Consider the following 20,518-nt stretch of genomic DNA (forward strand, 5'->3'; position numbering starts at 1 on the left):
TGTAGGAAACATTTATGGTCACATTGGAAGCCATACAAATTCTCAGCTGCCCAAGTTTTATTAATTTTATTTTCTTAACCTTTGTTTCTAAGGAACTTGGGAAAGTGGGTCTAAATTTCTTCTTTAATGTATTGGGTCATTTAAATAATTTTTCAATTCCCTCATACACACATAAGCTTTTCATTTTTCAAAAGGGACCCCCCCCCCCAAAGTCTGTAACAGTTATTATTTGCTCTGGTGCTGAGTGCCCAGCTTTCCCCGTCTCAGCATTCATTCCGTGGCATTAGTGAGTGCCTTTGTCCAGGTGTGGTGCTGGCTGGGGGGCAAGTTACACAGCCATTCTTGTCTTTCGTTTGGGTGGTGTGCAGAAACTTACGGTTACCACAGCAATACGAAGGGTAGCTCCCAGACAACAGAAACTTATTTCCCCTGGCACTCAAAATTATGTGGTAATGATGCTGAAATGGTGAACATTTTTCTGTTCTCAGAGGTTCAGCATCACAAGGAGAAAAGCACTCACACTTGATTTTGAAGTAATCGGTTGGTATATAAACCTCATTCTCAACTTTAAATAAGCTCATCACCAAACTAGTTTTTTAAAAGTCTAATCAGAATTGTGCCACATTAGATTCATGTTACCTGTGATATAAAATGTCCTGTTAAAAATAGAAAAGATCAGAGAGTACTTATTTTGCCTGCCTGCTCTAAGTGTTCAGAACATGCTGGATAAGGATATCTATTCACCTTTTTTGTCAGACTGGGCCAGGGTTTGTGATCCTACCATCAGTGGAATTAGTAAATATCACAAGTTGTACATGTTTTGACTTGACTTAAATTTTTTTTTCCAATAGAAACTATGTTCCAACTTCCTGTCAACAATCTTGGCAGTTTAAGAAAAGCCCGGAAAACTGTGAAAAAAATACTTAGTGACATTGGGTTGGAATACTGTAAAGAACACATAGAAGTAAGTAGCATGTCATTTTTTTAATTTTAACATGACTCAGCTTCTGATCCATTACTTTGTGTCAGTGGCCAGGATCGTTAATTCTTTGGGGTGATTCTGTATTTTAACTGCAGCGTTAGCTTTGCCTGAGCTTTCTCAAGTAGCCTAACTTGTTCCCTTCTCCCTAAAATGGGCTTTTTCATCTTTGCATCCTGGAGCAAAAGCAGTTACCACTGAGGACGTACCACATCAGTCATTTTTTACTAGGTGCTTTAAAATGGTCTCTAAATTCAAATCCTTAAAACAACCCCTAGGGGATATAGGAATTCTTATCTCCAATTTACAGATGAAGAACCAGTAAAGAAATAGGTCCACCTCACAGCTGAGCATGTGGCAGGGTCTGTCTGTGAGACTCCAGAGCCTGTTCTCATTCTGATATGCCTGAATGTTCTGATTGACCTTCTGATTGTTGAGGCGTGGTGGTTTGGGTGCTTGTTGTCTCTTTCCTTGGGATTTGAGCATTTGTTGGCCCTTTTGACCCATCGTAGACTATTATCTTCCCCTAGGTAACAGTTTGGACTTCACAAACTGTTTTTCTAGCCTTTTTATTCTATGAGCTTTATTAACAGCCCTGTGGGATAGCCAGTGTAGTGGTCTCCTCTTCTAGATCTCATTACTCCAGGTCTTGTGGTTAGTTGATCAACAACCTCTGATTGGAAAGAAATGTTTAAAGCTATTTTCCCCACTAGCCTTTTAAGTTCCAGCTGGCCAGGGACCTTAACTACCTTGTCCATCTTTGTATCCTCAGCACTTAGCACAGTGCTGGGCACGTAATAGGCACTCAGTAAATGTTTGGATGGAATTGAAAGTAAAAAAGCAATTTCCTTCATGCAACAGGTTTTCTTTTCCTGGTTCCTATTAATCCTACTTTAGGGGTATATCATGAAGACTGAAGCTTCTCAAAATTGGATTTCTCTAGTTATGTTGTCCCTGGTGTGGCAGTTCAGTCCCTCAGTTTCAGGTAGATCTGCCTGATGAAACAGTCCATTTACTTCCCATGCAGTGGGGTAATCTTCACAAGAATAAATAATGCAAATGTTAAAGGTACCTTTTCTATCCTGCATTTGATTTGTTCCTCCCATTATTGCGCCCACTACATACTCTGGAATATATGTGTACTTGATTTTCCACACTGAACTGTGACCCTTTTAGGAACAAGAGGAATTTTACCATAAAACTCTTTATGTTCCTGTCTCAGGGTGGAGGGGATCAAATTTTTACACAAGAGTGTAAATTTAACATAATACTACTTGCTTTCTTTGAATAGCTTTCCTCCTTTTGGGGTTCAGAAATCCTGAGTTTTCGTTTCAGTCCAATCCCACCCCACCCCCATCTCCCACAAAAGACTTTTCTTGCACAGAACCAGAATATCTCATCTGTAGCACTATAAGTGAATGTTGCTCTCTTACACTCCATTCTAATATTACAACTGATGAGTTATATAGTACTCTTACGAAGGGTGCTTTGGTATTAATATGTGGCTGAATTTTTTACTTACTTAGTTAGAACTTCCAGTGGTTTCTTTGGAAACCTGGTGACCATCAGGGGAATGTTTAGTTGATATAAAAAGTTCAGTGTAACATCCATATGCCCTTTTGTATTTCCTAGAGCTTTATCGATCCTAGATCCTAGTTGAGTTCTTGGTGGTGTCGATTTTCCTATGCATCTCCCCAACCCTAGTTAGAGATAGGATTTATATGTAAAGTTGAGCTAGAGTTGATACAATGTTTTTGAAACTTCTTTCACTGTTTTCTAGGATTTTAAACAGTTTGAACCTAATGACTTTTATTTGAAAAACACTACATGGGAGGATGTAGGACTGTGGGACCCTTCACTTACAAAAAACCAGGTAAGTGGCACAGGAGACTTCCCCAGTTCTATTCAGTTCTATTTTTCATGGTACTGCATTGTTGTAGGCAACAACCTAACGTGGGAAGTGTTGAAACTGATTGTTTCATATATTCCTAAGAGGTAGGGAAAATTAGGAAGAACTTTTGGTCTTTTTTTTGTCATTGTACTGAAACTTCAAGTGTAAGAAGAATAGGAAAGTTTGTTACTTAAAAGTTGTGAAGCCCACTATATACCAGCATTCCCCTCTCCTCCCCTAACCCCTGTCAAAAGTTTTTTGGTTCTAATTCTAAAATGTTCCCTCCAGCATTCTGTTCACCTAGGGTATCCATCATTTTTCTGTGTTGCAATCCTTGTTTTTTCTAGAGAAGAGAAGACAGGGCTCTTGCCTCCATTTACGTTTTCTTACTCATCTGTGTTGTCACCCAACCTCTCCGGGTAGCCTAAGCCAGCACATGGGGGATGGGACAGATGGCTCTGTAGGATGGCAGAGTGGTGCAGCTTAATTTTTACAAATTGGAATTAAAAACAGTATTAGGTAATCAAGGGCACCAGCTATGCCGGCAAATATCAATAGGTGATGATATAACAAAAATGAAGTTATAGGTGATTTTTTTTCCACAGGGAGAAGTGATTATCAATTCAAACTGTACCACTGTTTATTTCAAGTGATTGTAGTAATTCTGGATTATTGATCTGTTCATCTGTTGGAACATACCTGGCAGGGAATCAGTAGTTTTAAAATCCACCTCAGAAATTTGATAATATAGTCATGTGTTTCTTTCTTAGAAATACCCCAAGAAAGGGTATTAACCAGCAGTCTTAAAATATGAAAGCTTTCCAGTGGGACACATCACTTAGTTAATTCAGTTTTACAAATACTAAAAAAGGGTTGAGCTTAAAGGAAAACCAGAGTATTTCATTTTGGTTTGAATTGGTATCTGAAACAAGGTAGGTTTCTTAGGTTTCTAGGGGAAAAAAGATCACCTCTCACCAAACTTGTGTTTCACCTATCTTCAAAGGACCAACTGCACAGATGTTAATGAGCATGGTTCTGTAAGTTGCTCTTTGATACCACTATATTCTGCAATGCTTTACTTTTTTATTGGCTTTTTAACACCTTGCTTTCCTCACAGTCCGTAGGAAATTTTTATTTAATTTCTTAATTTGAATCAAAGCAGCTGTCACTTCATTACTTCTTTTGAAGCTGCTCTTAAGAAGGAACAGCATGGCTTGTAGAAGAAAGCCGACTTTTCAAATCATTAGTTTTTTGATCTCAGTGAAAACTGAATACTATACTTTGATCAGAGGGGGGAAATGTTTTGAGATTTTTGAAGATGAGCCTTTTTCTCTATGAAAATTTTTCCATGATGGGGAGGATCAAAGGTGTGTCTTTATATCATATGCCTAATTGCACTACAGCACTCTGGGCCCTGAGTTTTACTATATAGTGAATCTGAAGCCTTCAGCAACTTATCAGTTCACAGAGTAATTGTAGTGATTTCACCTAGCTTATTCTTATCCTTTCTAACTAAAATGTTTATCTTGAAGCCGTTTGTCTTTGGTTTCTCTAAAACTAATGAGCAAATGTGACTGGTCTTTTCTGAAAACACTGAGGAAGAACTTTGAATGGAGTTTTTATTTACACTGTGATGCCAAAACAAGTGTTTCGTTTAAAACAGCTTTCTCATTTGAATATTTTATAAATTTATTTTGCATTTTGCAAAAGGAAAAAATGATACTCAAATCTCAGTGCATTATAGAGTTTCAGTTCTAAAAATAGCATTATGTCTCTTAAAGACTGTTGGTGGGGGGCTTCCCTAGTGGTGCAGTGGTTGAGAGTCTGCCTGCCGATGCAGGGGACGCGGGTTCGTGCCCCGGTCCGGGAGGATCCCACATGCCGTGGAGCGGCTGGGCCCGTGAGCCATGGCCGCTGGGCCTGCGTGTCCGGAGCCTGTGCTCTGCAGCGGGAGAGGCCACAATGGTCAGAGGCCAACGTACCGCAAAAAAAAGAAAAAACAAAAAAGACTGTCTGGGGGAAAATAGCCTAAAACCTGTTACTGCTTATCTGAAGTGGCATTCTGATTCCAGTTTTTGTCTTTTCTTTAGGACTATCGGACAAAACCTTTTTGCTGCAGTGCTTGCCCATTTTCTTCAAAATTTTTCTCTGCCTACAAAAGTCATTTCCGGAATGTCCATAGTGAAGACTTTGAAAATAGGATTCTCCTTAATTGCCCCTACTGTACCTTCAATGCAGACAAAAAGACTTTGGAAACACACATTAAAATATTTCATGCTCCAAACGCCAGCGCACCAAGTAGCAGCCTCAGCACTTTCAAAGATAAAAGCAAAAGCGATGGCCTTAAACCTAAGCAGGCTGACAGTGTAGAGCAAGCTGTTTATTACTGTAAGAAGTGCACTTACCGAGATCCTCTTTATGAAATAGTTAGGAAGCACATTTACAGGGAACATTTTCAGCATGTGGCAGCACCTTACATAGCAAAGGCAGGAGAAAAATCACTCAATGGTGCAGTCCCCTTAGGCACAAATGCCCGGGAAGAAAGTAGTATTCACTGCAAGCGATGCCTTTTCATGCCAAAGTCCTACGAAGCTTTGGTACAGCATGTCATTGAAGACCATGAACGCATAGGCTATCAGGTCACTGCCATGATTGGGCACACAAATGTGGTGGTTCCCCGATCCAAACCCTTGATGCTGATTGCTCCCAAACCTCAAGACAAGAAGGGCATGGGACTCCAATCAAGAATTGGTTCCCTCGCTTCTGGAAACGTCCGGTCTTTACCATCACAGCAGATGGTGAATCGACTCTCAATACCAAAGCCTAACTTAAATTCTACAGGAGTCAACATGATGTCCAATGTTCACCTACAGCAGAACAACTACGGAGTCAAATCTGTAGGCCAGGGCTATGGCGTTGGTCAGTCAATGAGACTGGGTCTAGGTGGCAACGCACCAGTTTCCATCCCTCAACAGTCTCAGTCTGTGAAGCAGTTACTTCCAAGTGGAAATGGAAGATCTTACGGACTTGGGTCAGAGCAGAGGACCCAGGCACCAGCAAGATACTCGCTGCAGTCTCCAAATGCTTCGTCTCTCTCATCGGGCCAGTTAAAGTCTCCTTCCCTCTCCCAGTCACAGGCATCCAGAGTATTAGGTCAGTCCAGTTCCAAACCTACTGCAGCTGCCACTGGCCCTCCCCCACCCAATACTTCCTCAACTCAGAAGTGGAAAATATGTACAATCTGTAATGAGCTTTTTCCTGAAAATGTCTATAGTGTGCACTTCGAAAAAGAACATAAAGCTGAGAAAGTCCCAGCAGTAGCCAACTACATTATGAAAATACACAATTTTACTAGCAAATGCCTCTACTGTAATCGCTATTTGCCCACAGACACTCTGCTCAACCACATGTTAATTCATGGTCTGTCTTGTCCATATTGCCGTTCAACTTTCAATGATGTGGAAAAGATGGCAGCACACATGCGGATGGTTCACATTGACGAAGAGATGGGACCTAAAACAGACTCTACTCTGAGTTTTGATTTGACATTGCAGCAGGGCAGTCACACTAACATCCATCTCCTTGTAACTACGTACAACCTGAGAGATGCCCCTGCTGAATCTGTTGCTTACCATGCCCAGAATAACCCTCCAGTCCCCCCAAAGCCTCAGCCAAAAGTTCAGGAAAAGGCAGATGTTCCTGTTAAAAGTTCACCTCAAGCTGCAGTGCCCTATAAAAAGGATGTCGGGAAAACCCTTTGCCCTCTTTGCTTTTCAATCCTAAAAGGACCCATATCTGATGCACTTGCACATCACTTAAGAGAGAGGCACCAGGTTATTCAGACGGTTCACCCAGTGGAGAAAAAGCTTACCTACAAATGCATCCACTGCCTTGGCGTGTATACCAGCAACATGACCGCCTCGACTATCACTCTGCATCTGGTCCACTGCAGGGGTGTTGGAAAGACCCAGAATGGCCAAGATAAGACAAATGCACCCTCTCGGCTTAACCAGTCACCAGGCCTGGCACCTGTGAAGCGCACTTATGAGCAAATGGAATTTCCCTTGCTGAAAAAGCGAAAGTTAGATGATGACAGCGATTCGCCCAGCTTCTTTGAAGAGAAGCCTGAGGAGCCTGTTGTTTTAGCTTTGGACCCCAAGGGTCATGAAGATGATTCCTATGAAGCCAGGAAAAGCTTCCTAACAAAATATTTCAACAAGCAGCCCTATCCCACCAGGAGAGAAATTGAGAAGCTGGCGGCCAGTTTATGGTTGTGGAAGAGTGACATTGCTTCCCATTTTAGTAACAAGAGGAAGAAGTGTGTCCGAGACTGTGAAAAGTATAAGCCTGGTGTGTTACTGGGCTTCAACATGAAAGAATTAAACAAAGTTAAGCATGAGATGGATTTTGATGCTGAGTGGCTATTTGAAAATCATGATGAGAAGGATTCCAGAGTCAATGCTAGTAAAACTGCTGACAAAAAGCTCAACCTTGGGAAGGAAGATGACAGTTCCTCAGACAGTTTTGAAAATTTGGAAGAAGAATCCAATGGAAGTGATAGCCCTTTTGACCCTGTTTTTGAAGTTGAGCCTAAAATCCCTAATGATAACCCAGAGGAACACATACAGAAGGTAATTTCTGAGGATGCTTTAGAGTCTGAGAAGCTAGACCAAAAAGAGGAGGATGGTTCAAAATATGAAACTATTCATTTGACTGAGGAACCAACCAAACTAATGCATGACGCCTCTGATAGTGAGGTGGACCAAGATGACGTTGTTGAGTGGAAAGATGCTGCTTCTCCATCTGAGAGCGGCCCTGGTTCCCAACAGGTGTCAGACTTCGAGGACAACACATGCGAGATGAAAACAGGAACCTGGTCCGATGAGTCTTCCCAGAGTGAAGATGCAAGGAGCAGTAAGCCAGCTGCCAAAAAAAAGGCTACCATGCAAGGTGACAGAGAGCAGTTGAAATGGAAGAATAGTTCCTATGGAAAAGTTGAAGGGTTTTGGTCCAAGGACCAGTCACAATGGAAGAATGCAACTGAAAATGATGAGCGCTTATCCAGCCCACAGATTGAGTGGCAGAATAGCACAATTGACAGTGAGGACGGGGAGCAGTTTGACAACATGACTGATGGAGTAGCCGAGCCCATGCACGGCAGCTTGACCGGAGTTAAACTGAGCAGCCAGCAGGCGTAAGGGCCAGCTTCTCTGCCATTGGTGACAGATGCTGCAGCCTGGAACTCTGTGCTCCTTTCAGTATGACTGCAAAGCTGTATTCTAACTGGTACCGCCTTTTGAGTGCTGGGTCATCAGGCTGTGGGGACATGTGGCCACTCCGATCCACGTGGTATTTCTAAGTCTATGACACATGATTGGCTGATCTTGCTTTAGAACGTGCTGTGACAGGCACAGTAACTAAATGTGAAAAACCAGTAAGTTGGGGGCTCATGAACGCACACGAGAAAAAGCAGAGGTTTATTTTATCTGCCTTCTCAACATTTCTTTCCCTCTGTAAAATGTTTGGTTGGATGTCCTTGAGAAGCGTTCTCTTGATTCAAACGGTAGTGTAGGGCCAACATACAAGCTACCAGTCCAATGTGTATAGTAGACTTTGGGGAAATTGATTTTTTTTTCATGTATTCATTCTGAATAGTTGAAATGTATATTTGTACAGTCTTTTAGACCTATTCAAGTGATGCTTCTGATATTGTTATTGTGTACCCATCATAGATTTGTTTCTTTTTTTAGTGTTGCCCTTGCTGTGTTAATAAGCGCTGTATCTAGTTGACCTAGCAAAAGCCTGAAACTACGCTAGTGTGGACTTCGGGACAGACTTAGTTTTTGCACATAACCTTGTACAATCTCGCAACAGAGGCCAGCCACATAAGATATATATCTGGACTCTCTTGTATTATAGAATTTTTCTTGTTCTGAATATCCTTGACATTACAGCTGACAAAAACAAAAACTGGTATTTCAGATGTTTCCTGAAATCTTTTAAGCTAAAATCACATGCAAGAATTGACTTTGCAGCTACTAATTTTGACACCTTTTAGATCTGTATGAAAGTGTGTTGTGTTGAAGCAGCAAACCAATGACTGCTGCCTTTTGGATATTTAGTTTTCTCTTTAGTTAAACACCACCCTGGTGTAGTCATTTATACCATCTAATATATGACACACTGTTGTAGTATGTATAATTTTGTGATCTTTATTTCCCTTTGTATTCATTTTAAGCATCTAAATAAATTGCTGTATTGTGCTTAATGTAAATATTTGCTTTATTACACATTACAGTCCTGTGTGTCCATTATGTCTTGTGCCAGTTGATGCCATGGCTCTCTTTCATCAGAGATGGAGGTACAGCCACTGAGGAAACTTGTGGAAGACCAAGATTTGCTGCCGTTGGCATAAAGAATGCTTTCTCTCAAGGCACCTGTTGCAAATTCTTTGGTTTGGTTTTTGTCTTTTTCCCTTTTTACTTGCTAAAATAAACATCCTCGAGTTTTTTCAGTTCCCCTTTTGTTAAGGAGCAGAGCCTGCTTATATATGTAAATGTATCGATAAAAGGATGTAAACAAGTTAGCATTCATTTGCAAGCAGAATCTTAATGCCCTGGTGTTCTTTTGTCTAAATGAAGTAAATGTTAGTTTTCACCTTATAATGGGAACAATTGTACTAAACAGTCAGCTATTCTCTGCTTTTGTTATAACTCTCTGGACCATCTTGCTGTTATGAAAAAGGCTTTGGAGATCACACGTTTGGAGGGCTGTCAAGATACAAGGAGCTGGTATGATGCGTCTACTATGCATGGATTCCCAAGAGCCAACCCCGTACTAAACAGAAAGTTACAAAGAGGCAGAATTAGGCCGATGTTTTTGGCAGTTAGGACAGTGATGGGATGGATGCTCCAATCCATGCAGAGGCTGGTCAGTCACCTCTCAGGGACATTGGCCTAAAGAGTTCTGAAGTGGCTAGTTTCCATGATTTCTGAGACTCTTCCCAGAAGGTTCATCTTGTTAATGCTTTTGCTACACAGGAATAAAGGTTTGACCGACGTTCCCCTAAGATGTAAAGTCGTGCCTCTCAAAAAACAATACAGGAGAAAGCACAACAATAGACTAGAACCTTGAGGGTGTTCGGGGCTGGCACGGAGCTACTTTAACTCCATTATACAGATTATAAATTCTGTGGACACCAGCTAGCATTTAGGACAGGATGTCCCCAAGTTAAGAGGCTACAGATTACCCAATCAGAAAAACCGGCATTGAGAAGGTCTCTTTCCCTTGAGGACAGTAATACCAGCTGCATTTAAGCCATCTCACATTTGTTTTGAAATTAGACTGCCTAATTAAAAGGAAGAATTTAGCCTGGGCTTATGAGGCCTACATGGAGTGCTAGTGAGACTTGTGCAAAATAGTGGGGCGGGGTGGGGGGACGTTCCAGGTTGGACATTTGAACAAAGATAGATGAGTATGCTTCCTTCCTGAGGTGGTGTGAATGGGCCTTGTTGGCATATGAGAAGAGTTTAGCCACCTAAGAACTGGAAATAAAGAAGATTTCCAAGTAGAAATGTTGCAGAAGCCCTAAAAGTGTCTCAATAAAAGCCATTTTTAAAAAATGCTGTTGCTACTGTTTGCTTTTGGAATAATCTGGAAATAAAAACTGGCATTCTGCCATCTTCTAATTAGAGAAGGTCTATAACTGTAGATTGAATAATCGTGTAGATTTGCTTTTTAACAAGGAAAAACAAAATTCCAGAGAACTTTTTGCCCTTTCAGTTTCCTGTGGCCATGAGTTTCAGACTCAGATTGAGTAGCACTATGGTTTCTCTCCCTTTTCAGCACCTTGAAGCATTTTCTTGTCCCATCTTTGGTTCCCTGTCATTGAGCAATACAGGGTCTTCAGCAAACAGCTCTCTGTCCCCTCTTAAATTCCAAGTAAAAAAGGATCTGCCTCCTTTTCTCCCCTGTAGCTGTGTTTCTGTCTGCTCGAAATGCCTACCCACTTGCGAAGACGCACAGTACTTCAGGAGGGGTCAAAGTAAGTGCCTGACTCGAAAATGCTCCATCAAGACTGGGCGTGCCCCGCCCGAAACACTTCCCCGGGAGCCATCCAGCTTGCTTTTGCCAAGTGAGTACTGCCACATAGAGGAGTGGTTCCCCACATTGTGGGCTACCAGCACCCAACCTTGAGATGGGAATCCCAAATCACCTCTAGGTGATTCTGTGCCACGCGAGCTGGAGAACCACTTAGCTTGAGTGATGGAAAAATCTACTTTCACCAGCGAGACTAGGTAGAGCATACTGAATCTGGATTCCACAGAGCAGCCGGTCAGCCTTCTGCCCCTCCCTTAGGCAATGATCTTTTCAAGCCATTGTGACCCTTAACTGCCAACCCACCCTGTAGCTCACTGGCCTGGCACCAGTAGCAGGCAGGTTTCACCAAAGTGTCATGTAGGAACATTTCAAACTCCTAAACCCCCAGAGGACTGAAAACAAAAGGAAGAGGCTGCTCTCACCATTCTGAAATGCATTCCAACATACCAGTTATTAACTGGCCACCATGATGTACGTGGTCTAGGGAAAGACTCAGCTGAGAGAAACTAGACAGTCAAGTTAGAAAAAAAGGTGTTTTCTGCCAACTACTACTAGAAGGCTAGCTCAAAAACGGATCCAAACTTGGATCACCGTTTGGTAATTTTTTGCATCCTGCTACTTCCCATCAAGTTACTCCACTTTAAAAAGTTAACTTTAACATTCACTATAACAAATCCTAGTGGAATTACAGCTTAATGGAGTTGTGTTCAAAAATTGGCATATAAGGCAAAAACTGCATGTATCCTGAAAATCCGTAAGTCATGATTTCAAAGTGCTCCAGCTAAGAGGACACAGGAGGGAAAGTCCATAGTCATTTCCAGGACACATTCTCTGGTTTTTTCCAGCTATGTACAGTGTTATCAGTATACCTTAGAAAGGTGCGAGGCCATTTAAACCTAAACTGGTTTTTGCAATAAAAATCTTGCTGTACCTTTATGAATGTCTTATTACCAAGTGAAGCAAAATGGATAGCCTAATAAGCAAATTGTTCAACTTTTGGGAACTGATAGAGCAAGAGGCTAGAAATAAAAGGGCTTTTCCAATGCATTCGATGTCAGCGCCATACTGGCTGCCATCTAGAATGGAGCAGAATGTGACAGCTGCGTACATGGGGCAGCCATCTGGGAATCTAAAAATTAAAAGACCTTGCCTTGGGGACCATTGGCGAAAAGATCACTGCACGACTTGCTGGTGGCTGCAACTGCTGGCACACAGCTCTACGGGCTTCCCCGGGAAGAGGACTCCGAGAGAGGCTTAAACACAGAGCCCTCCAAGGAGGGGACCTCCAGGCCAGGGGTGAGATTACACCTTTCCTAGGAGTTCAGCACTGTTCCTGAAAATGCCTGGGGCTCAGCACACATCCTGAGTACATATTTACTCAAGGACTTTCCCAACATCACAGAAGTGTTCCTGGGACTAGTTGTAGGGCATTAGATTCCAAGATAATTTGAGTCCTCAAAACAGTCCTGCCCCAATTCCCTAAACCACCCCCCAACACAAAAAAAAGTCCTCTAAAGGGAGTATTAGTACTAGGTTTTGGGTTTCAGGACATGAAGTTTCAGAGAAGCCAACTTGTCCCAAGATTCCAGCTGGCAGAGGGGAGATGCTGACTTGGACTCAGGATATCTGAGTCCACAGCCCCTGGAATTCCCAGCCGCACCATCCAGCCTTGATCTTGGCTGAAGACTATCCTCTTAAGAAAGGCTTTCCCTGCTATGAATGCAAAGACATGTGAGCCTTGGTTTCTAAACCAACACATCATAGTTTCCCTGGCACAGCGTTTCCCAAACTATACTTGTTCACATTGCCATCTTTGTCACTTTTGCCACATCTGCCTAACAGCTGCTTTACATACTTAATACGTTTCAACTCCCCTTTGTGAAAGGGAAAACCATCTCTACAAAAAAAGAACCACCAGCATAATTTGCCATTAATGAAGGCATCCCTAAAAACACATACAAAACGTTAGACTAAAAATGTGCCACCTGTCATTGCTTGCTGAGGGCTGTGAGCCTGAGACTTGCTCTGTTTGTTAAAAAGGAAAATCAGAAGGGCCCAGGGCACACTAGCACCAAGATGAGACTTTTTCCTTGGCCCAGACGAGACTGGAAGAATTGGATGTGTCTCCATGGACTCGTGTTACCTGATGCATGCCAGGTGGCACCAAACCATTTGTCAAGAGATGGCTCCGGTTCAGAGTGCTTCCCAGGGAAGCCTTTGCCCAGTCATTACCCAGCTCTTCTTACCTGGCTTTACACTCCTTTTTATGAAATAGGGCTCTCACTGGCAGTAACGGGAACTCCAACTCAGATTGGGCTTAATAAAGGGGACACAGGTAACAGCTGTGGCTGAGGAGGGCAGGCTGCTCAGTGATGTCAGCAGGGTGTCAGGTCCGTGCTTCCGTCCTGCCACCCACACGGTCACCATCCTAAGGAGGGACCCTGGTGTTCGTGTTGCTTCCCATTCACCTGCCCTGAGAGAGGGTTTCCCCTCCCTTACCACAGAGGGAGAGTCCTGAACTTGGAGCTAATTGGACCACTCCAGAACTAGTTTCTGTGGCTGGTAGGCTTAGGCCAGACCTAAGCCTCGGTGAGTCACTGTGAGCTAGGATTACCTCGATGGGCTTAGATCAGGCAATACCCATCTCTGGAGCTGGGGTGCAATCAATTCAACCCAAACCAGAAGCCACCTCAAGCCCGATTCTACCCACTACACTCCGGAGGGTGTGAGACGGATACTGGGGCCTCTACACTCTTCAAAGGAAACCTCCTTGAAAAGTCTCTTAACTGCTATTCTTCCAAAGCACGGATTCCCAGACCTGGCTGCATCTTGAAATCACCTGCGGATTTTTAACACTTAAAGAGGCTGGGGACCCTCCCCCAGAGATTCTGATGCAATTGGCCTGAGCTGTGGCCCAGGTGACTCCAATGTGGTTCCCAGGCAAACCTGAGAACCATCGTTCTAAAGACACAAGGACCAAGGCTACAGCGTGAGCCTTCCCCTGATTCATGTATTTGCTACCAGTGGTCTCCCGTTTAAGACCATTTATTCTATTTCTCTCCATTCAACAAACACGCACTTGCCGGACAGCCTAAGAACCCCCATCTCTACACCCAGAGATGGAACTTGTGTGTAGAAAACAATGTTACACGTGTAAGCTAATGCCCTGAGGTCTCGCCGGTTCCCCAGGAGCAATGATGAGACCGCGGGCCTACACGGGTCGCCCTGGCGGGGTCACCGCTGCAAACAGTCCCAGTCCTGGTGCCAACAAAGGAAAAGCACAAACCTCATCGTCCAGGGCGCTCCCGCAGGTCTCCTCCCTCTCCTGCGCCTCGGGCGCGGCTCCCCCAGAAGAGCCTTGCTGGCGAAACGCTGAATGCTACATTTATGACGGAACTGCTCCCTGGAAGACCCAATGAGAAAGTCCTTCCGGTTGAGGGGCCGACCTCCAGCAGAGTCAGGCTTGCCTGGTTTGGTTCTCTGAGGGAATCATGTGATTATCTAGAGCGAGTACACCTGCCCACTGCAGTCGGCTCCATACTCCTTCCTCCGCCTCAGCAGCCCAGGCAGCCAGCAAAGCACACTCCCCAGAAGTCCCCGCAAAGAAGGCAGAAATAAGCCTCAGACCGCTGCCCCTCCCCAGCGGCTTGCAAGCCTAAAGTGCATCCAGCTGGTGCTTACCGATAAGAATTCTGATGCTTTAAATCTACAGCGAGCACACAGGCCTCACAGAGGAAATTCTGTGACAGCTACTCCGAGTCAGAATTGCTTTGAATTCTTTCAAACCCAAAGATGGTTGTGCTCTTGACCATAAGACAAAGCGGGGGGCTTCCCTGGTGGTGCAGTGGTTAAGAATCCACCTGCCAATGCAGGGGACACGGGTTCGAACCCTGCTCAGGGAAGATCTCACATGCCACGGAGCAACTAAGCCTGTGCGCCACAACTACTGAGCCTGCGTGCTGCCACTACTGAAGCCCACGCACCTAGAGCCCGTGCTCCGTGACAAGAGAAGCCACCGCAATGAGAAGCCCGCACACCGCATGGAAGAGGAGTCCCCGCTCGCCACAACCAGAGAAAGCCCGTGCGCAGCGACGGAGACCCAACACAGCCAAAAATAAAAATAAATAAAATAAATAAATTTATTTTTTAAAAAAAGACAAAGCAGGATTTTGCTTTAAGATGGGAAGGAAATGCCTTGATGCCTCCAGGTGCCTGGGTCAACAGGTCATCTCGAGAGAACCGGTAATCCTGGAACAAGACCCCTTTGGGGGTGTCTGCCTAGCTTCTAACCTCTTCTCTGAGAACTCCCCTTTCCACCCCAAGAAGGAGAGCTTTTATCATGAAGGGATGTTGGATTTTGTCAAGTGCTTTCTTCTGCATCTCTTGAGATGACCATGTGGGTTTTTTCCTTTTATTAATCCAAGTGTGTTGCACTGATTGATTTTAAGGTGTTAAACCAACCTTGCGTTCCTAGGAGAGAGCCCACTTGGCCATGGTGTGTAATCCTTTTTATATATTTCTGGATTCAGTCTGCTGCTATTTTGTTGAGGACTTCTGCAAATGCAAATACCTGTGGGGCCAGGCAGTAAAGAAATCAGTGAGATAACTTAGATACAAGAGAGACCCGGAGAGCGTGGCCCTGCTAAAGGGACTCAGCTGTGGCTCGTTCTTGCAAGAATATGAGCCCCATATTGCCTTATTTTCGTTTTTGAAGAGAAGCTGGAAATCCAGTTCTTAATGTGAACTGCCCTGATTTTTAATTGCTGGCAACTGATTTTAATTGAATTTTTTGAATAGGGAAACACCAAAATACCAAAAGTTTAAAATAAAATGGAAAGTCCACTTCTCACCCACAGTAGATATTCACCATTCTCAAATATTTGTTTATCCTCCCAGAGAAGTTGAATGCTTTTCTTTCTCACACAGATGGTAGCATATCAGGTACCTTTTCCTCCACTTTGGCTTTTGTGATATCTCCATACCAAGTCACAAAGAACTCTCAATCCATTTTTACATCTTCATAGGATTCCACCCATGCATGCATGTGTGGAGGTACTGTAACTGAACCAATCCCTAACTGATGGATACTTAGGTTCTTTCCAATCTTTTGCTATTTCAATGAGCAGTGAATAAACTTTTGCATTTATTGTTTCTCTTGTGTGTGTATATATATTGGGAGGCTAGATCCCTAGGGGCGGAATTGGGCCCTAGGGGTCTAAGGGTATATACATTTCTAATTTTGATAGGTACTGCCCATGGACCTCCATGAGAATCATGTCCCACCACCAACGTATGAGAATGCACATTTCTTCAAAATTTCACCAACAGTGTCATCAAAAACGTTTTATTTTTGCCTGCATAAGTGAAAACTAATTTCAATATTCTTTATACTTACAGATTGAGGTTGAGTATCTTTTCATATCTTTAAAATGACTTTTGCATTTTCTTTTCTGTGAAATACCTATTCCTAACCTTTGCCATTTTTCTGGGGGTTTTCCTCTTATTTATTTGTAAGAGATGTTTATATATTAGGGAGATTACCCCTTTGTAATACAAGCTGCAAATATATTTTCCCAGTTTGTCCTTTGTCTTTTTGGTCATTTGTCTTTTGAATTTGCTTAGGATTTTGTCGTTCTGTTTTAAGATTTTTTTTTGGTTGAATTTTCTGTTTGTTTTTGCCATGCAGAGGATTTTAAATTTTTTAATATAATCCAATTCTTCATCTTTTATGGCTTCTGAATTTTTTTTTTTATGACTCTCCAATGTTTCTGCCTCCTTATTCTATAAATTCATTTTACACATTTAACTCCTCCTTAATCCATTTGGAATTTTGGAACCGTTCCTGGTGTACAGAATGAGGTATGGAACTCGCTTTATTTTTTCCAGATGGTTACCCAGTTGTCTCAACATGAAAATCATTTTAAAACAGTTCAGGGCAAACCATACAGTTCTGCCAGCCTGTGGGCCACCGTCTTGAAACCTCTTACTTTGAACAGACGTGAAGTTCACATCCACGGGGCAAGTGGGAATGATCGACCAAAGGGCCTTGCTCTTATGAAGACTTGCAATGGCCTATACCCTGGTGCCCCTGTCAAAAACAGCCACCAATGAAAGAAAAAGAGAAAGAAAACGATCACCCTTTCGTAGGCTGCAAAGTGACCCTTGCCGTGGGCTTTGGGTTTGACCCTCTCAAGTCAGCGTCAAGGCTTTCGCTGATTTGCTAGGAGACACATCCGACACTTGCTCTAACGGGGGACACCCATCAGGTCACCTGGCACCAGGACAGAGCACCAGCAGCTCAGAGGACTGAGGTCAGGAATTCCTGGCAGGCTCTGTGTCCTGGCTTTCCCTCCCCTTAAGTGTCTCCAAGTGTCCCTGAAAGTTCATTGTTTGGCACTGCAACTCCAGGAAACTTGGAAAGGCCAGTTCTAGCTCATTAGTCACCTTTTCCCCATAGATATTGTCATACAACCTTACCCCTCCTCACTGCCTTGTGGGGGGGTATCCCCAAAAGAGTCCCAGGACAGCAAAACCAGAGGGTGCGAGTTGGACTCTGGCAGCTCTCACTCTCCCGTGACTCGTTCTTACTCTGAAATGTAAGGCAGTTCTGAAGCCACTCCCTGCTGAGGCTCTTGGATGCCACGAGCCAACTGAGAAACGCAGGACAGTGGGCCTTTCCCCCACCCAGCCTGGTCACCATCACAGCCACCTGTTACCCAGTGCCCTTCGCCGGGCCCTGACACAGGTCATCTCATTTCCTCCTCAGTACACCCCAACAGGCAGGTGCCATTATTCTCTGTCTCTTACTGTGGAAGATCTTACTGAGGCTAGTCTCAGAGAAGGTAAGCAACTAACCCAGGGCCACACAGCTGAGACGTGCAGGAGATGATGGCGCTGCCCAGGCAGGCTGACCTCACAGCCTATAAGCTCTTAGTCACGGTCCTGTGGGTCTCTATTTTAGGACACCTCTGTTGCTGTGGCTTCATCCTGTGACATTCCCCTTCACCTCTGCCAGACCCTTGGTTCGGCCTCTGGAAGGAGAAAGAAGCCTGGGCATCTTGAGCAATCAACATATACCCGGTTTTCCAGAAACTGCTGTCCTCACCACCTGTCTGAAAAAGGAACTTTCCATTGAATCTCTGCTCTCCCTGAGCAGACCAGGGCACGGGGAAGATCTAAGCTTCCTTCGTTAAAAACAGTCCCTATCAATACATCACGGCCACGACAATGAACGGTCAGTAGCCACTGGGATGCCGCCACAGGCTCAGTGTCCGCCGGGGGAGCCAGGGACAAAGCTGACACGCCGAGTATACACACGCCACTCCGCCTCCAGTTACAAGGTACAGAAGCCGGCGACACCAGCACCATCTATGCTGTGAGATGTCAGGGTAGTGTTAGTTTGGATGGGGGTGGGGCACTGGCTGGAAGGGAGCACGAGGGGGCTTCTGGGTGCTGATCATGCTTGTGTGTTTCTAGATCAGGGTGAGGGTTAAGCAGATGTGTTCAGTGTGTGAAAATTCAGTGACCCATACACTTAGGTGCACCTTTCCGCCTGTAAACTTTACTTCAATAATTTAAAATAACGTCTTGACATTTTTAAATAAAGAATTATGTTTACTTTACAACAATTATCTCCGCAAAACGCTGGCTGTACTTGAAACAAGGGGTTCACTTATATCTTTTAGTTCAAAAAATTGTCCTAAGGAACTGCCCTGGTGGCGCAGTGGTTAAGAATCCGCCCGCCAATGCAGGAGACACGGATTCGAGCCCTGGTCCGGGAAGATCCCACATGCTGCGGAGCAACTAAGCCCGTGCGCCACAGCTACTGAGCCTGTGCTCTAGAGCCCGCGAGCCACAACTACTGAGCCTGTGTGCCACGGCTACTGAAGCCCGCACGGCTAGAGCCCGTGCTCTGCAACAAGAGAAGCCATCACAATGAGAAACCTATGCACCACAATGAAGAGTAGCCTCTGCTCGCCACATCCAGAGAAAAGCCCACGTGCAGCAACGAAGACACAACACAGCCAAAAATAAAATAAATAAAATAAAAAAAAAAAGAAAAGCCAAGTGATTTGCTTATAAAAAAAAAAGAATCCTCCTGCTAATGCAGGAGACATGGGTTCGAGCCCTGGTCCGGGAAGATCCCACATGCCGTGTAGCAACTAAGCCCATGCGCCACAACTACTGAGCCTGCGCTCTAGAGCCCACGAGCCACAACTACTGAGCCCGCGTGCCACAACTACTGAGGCCCACACGCCTAGAGGCCGTGCTCTGCAACAAGAGAAGCCACCGCAATGAGAAGCCCCTGCACCGCAACGAAGAGTAGCACCCGCTCACCGCAACTAGAGAAAGCCCGTGGGCAGCAACGAAGACCCAAAGCAGCCAAAAATAAATAAAATTTAAAAAAATTGTTCTAAAATTGGCAAGACTCAACTCTTTTTTTTGCTTTGCTACCACTATCTCACTAGATTCATGATGTCAGATTTCCTTGAAATTCAAATGCTGGTCTGCAATACAGGGGTGTGTGTGTGTGTGTGTGTGTGTGTGTGTGTGTGTGTGTGTGTGTGTCTGTGTGTGTGTGTGTGTCTGTGTGTGTGTGTTCTTGGCTCTGGGAGGGATTCCAGAAACTAGAAATATCCATCACCAAAGTGAGGAATCCAACATTTCAGAACAATAGCAGGAAACTCATCTACATGAGAAGAAATTAAAGCAAACACACCTTGGAGGACTCCAGGGAATCTGAATGATCTCTGCATTCTGCTGGGAATCTGAAGGCCAGTTGCACCCTCCCCTCAGGCGAGGGGCTTCATCATAAGCAGATTCTGAGCATCAGGCTTGAGCCGGCGGCAGGAGCACCCATCAGGGAAACATTTACATCCAGGCGACCTGGACACGTTTATTCAGACGGTTCACAGGGCCAGTGGGCACTGGGGTTCACACAAACCGGCCGACACGTATGGACCTGGAGCCACGCACCCTGGGGGCACCGCGCGAGCCCCTCACAACCTCTGTGCACAGCCCTTCCAAGGCAAAGGGAAATCCAAGGCCCCACAGCCCATCCCCCTGGGTGACCACCTTGTCCAGAACACCAGGCAGGACAAACGCCGGTGGAGAAGGCCTTCTCCAGCTCATCTCTGAGGCACTGCCCACCTGTGGGTTCTAAATGCTTCTCCAAACCCTGTGGGCCCATGTGAAGCAAGGGGGAAAATTCAGAAAACGCATCCACAACAATAAAACAAAACAAAACAAAACAAAACAAAACGAACAATCTGCGCGGCACACAGATTTCACTTCCCGATGTCCCTGACGGCAGGACCGCAGGGCTCACAGACGCCTTTGGCAGCTGGGGGCTCGGCGCGTTGCCTCCCCGGCGTCCACAGGAAAATAGTCCTCGGTTCTGTACAACGCGGGCAGCTCGAAGGTCGGGGCCGCCGGCGTCCACAGCTTCTGGAATGACAGAAAACCAGGTGCCCCATCAGCCTCGTGAAGCCACTTGTTCTGAGACCCAAGAACTCCACTTGCAGGAGTTCATCCTGCAGGGAGAATAG

At 44.6% G+C, this 20,518-nt stretch overlaps 2 protein-coding genes across 7 annotated transcripts in view; one reads left to right on the forward strand and one right to left on the reverse strand.

The window, feature by feature from the left end:
- ADNP (activity dependent neuroprotector homeobox) overlaps positions 1–9,160 on the forward strand; it is a 30,141-nt gene extending 20,981 nt beyond the window's left edge. For all 5 annotated transcript variants that reach the window (XM_060033401.1, XM_060033404.1, XM_060033403.1 and 2 more), the window contains 3 exons: positions 852–964; positions 2,760–2,852; positions 4,961–9,160. In XM_060033401.1, the coding sequence (XP_059889384.1) occupies positions 857–964; positions 2,760–2,852; positions 4,961–8,068 (3,309 nt within the window). In that variant the 5' untranslated portion in view covers positions 852–856 and the 3' untranslated portion in view covers positions 8,069–9,160. The remainder of the gene's footprint in view (positions 1–851; positions 965–2,759; positions 2,853–4,960) is intronic.
- A 10,669-nt stretch (positions 9,161–19,829) lies between these two features.
- BCAS4 (breast carcinoma amplified sequence 4) overlaps positions 19,830–20,518 on the reverse strand; it is a 60,500-nt gene continuing 59,811 nt past the window's right edge. For both annotated transcript variants that reach the window (XM_060032671.2, XM_060032669.2), the window contains one exon: positions 19,830–20,417. In XM_060032671.2, the coding sequence (XP_059888654.1) occupies positions 20,295–20,417 (123 nt within the window). In that variant the 3' untranslated portion in view covers positions 19,830–20,294. The remainder of the gene's footprint in view (positions 20,418–20,518) is intronic.

The sequence above is a fragment of the Delphinus delphis genome, chromosome 15 (genome assembly GCF_949987515.2).
Source record: "Delphinus delphis chromosome 15, mDelDel1.2, whole genome shotgun sequence".
NCBI lineage: Eukaryota > Metazoa > Chordata > Mammalia > Artiodactyla > Delphinidae > Delphinus > Delphinus delphis.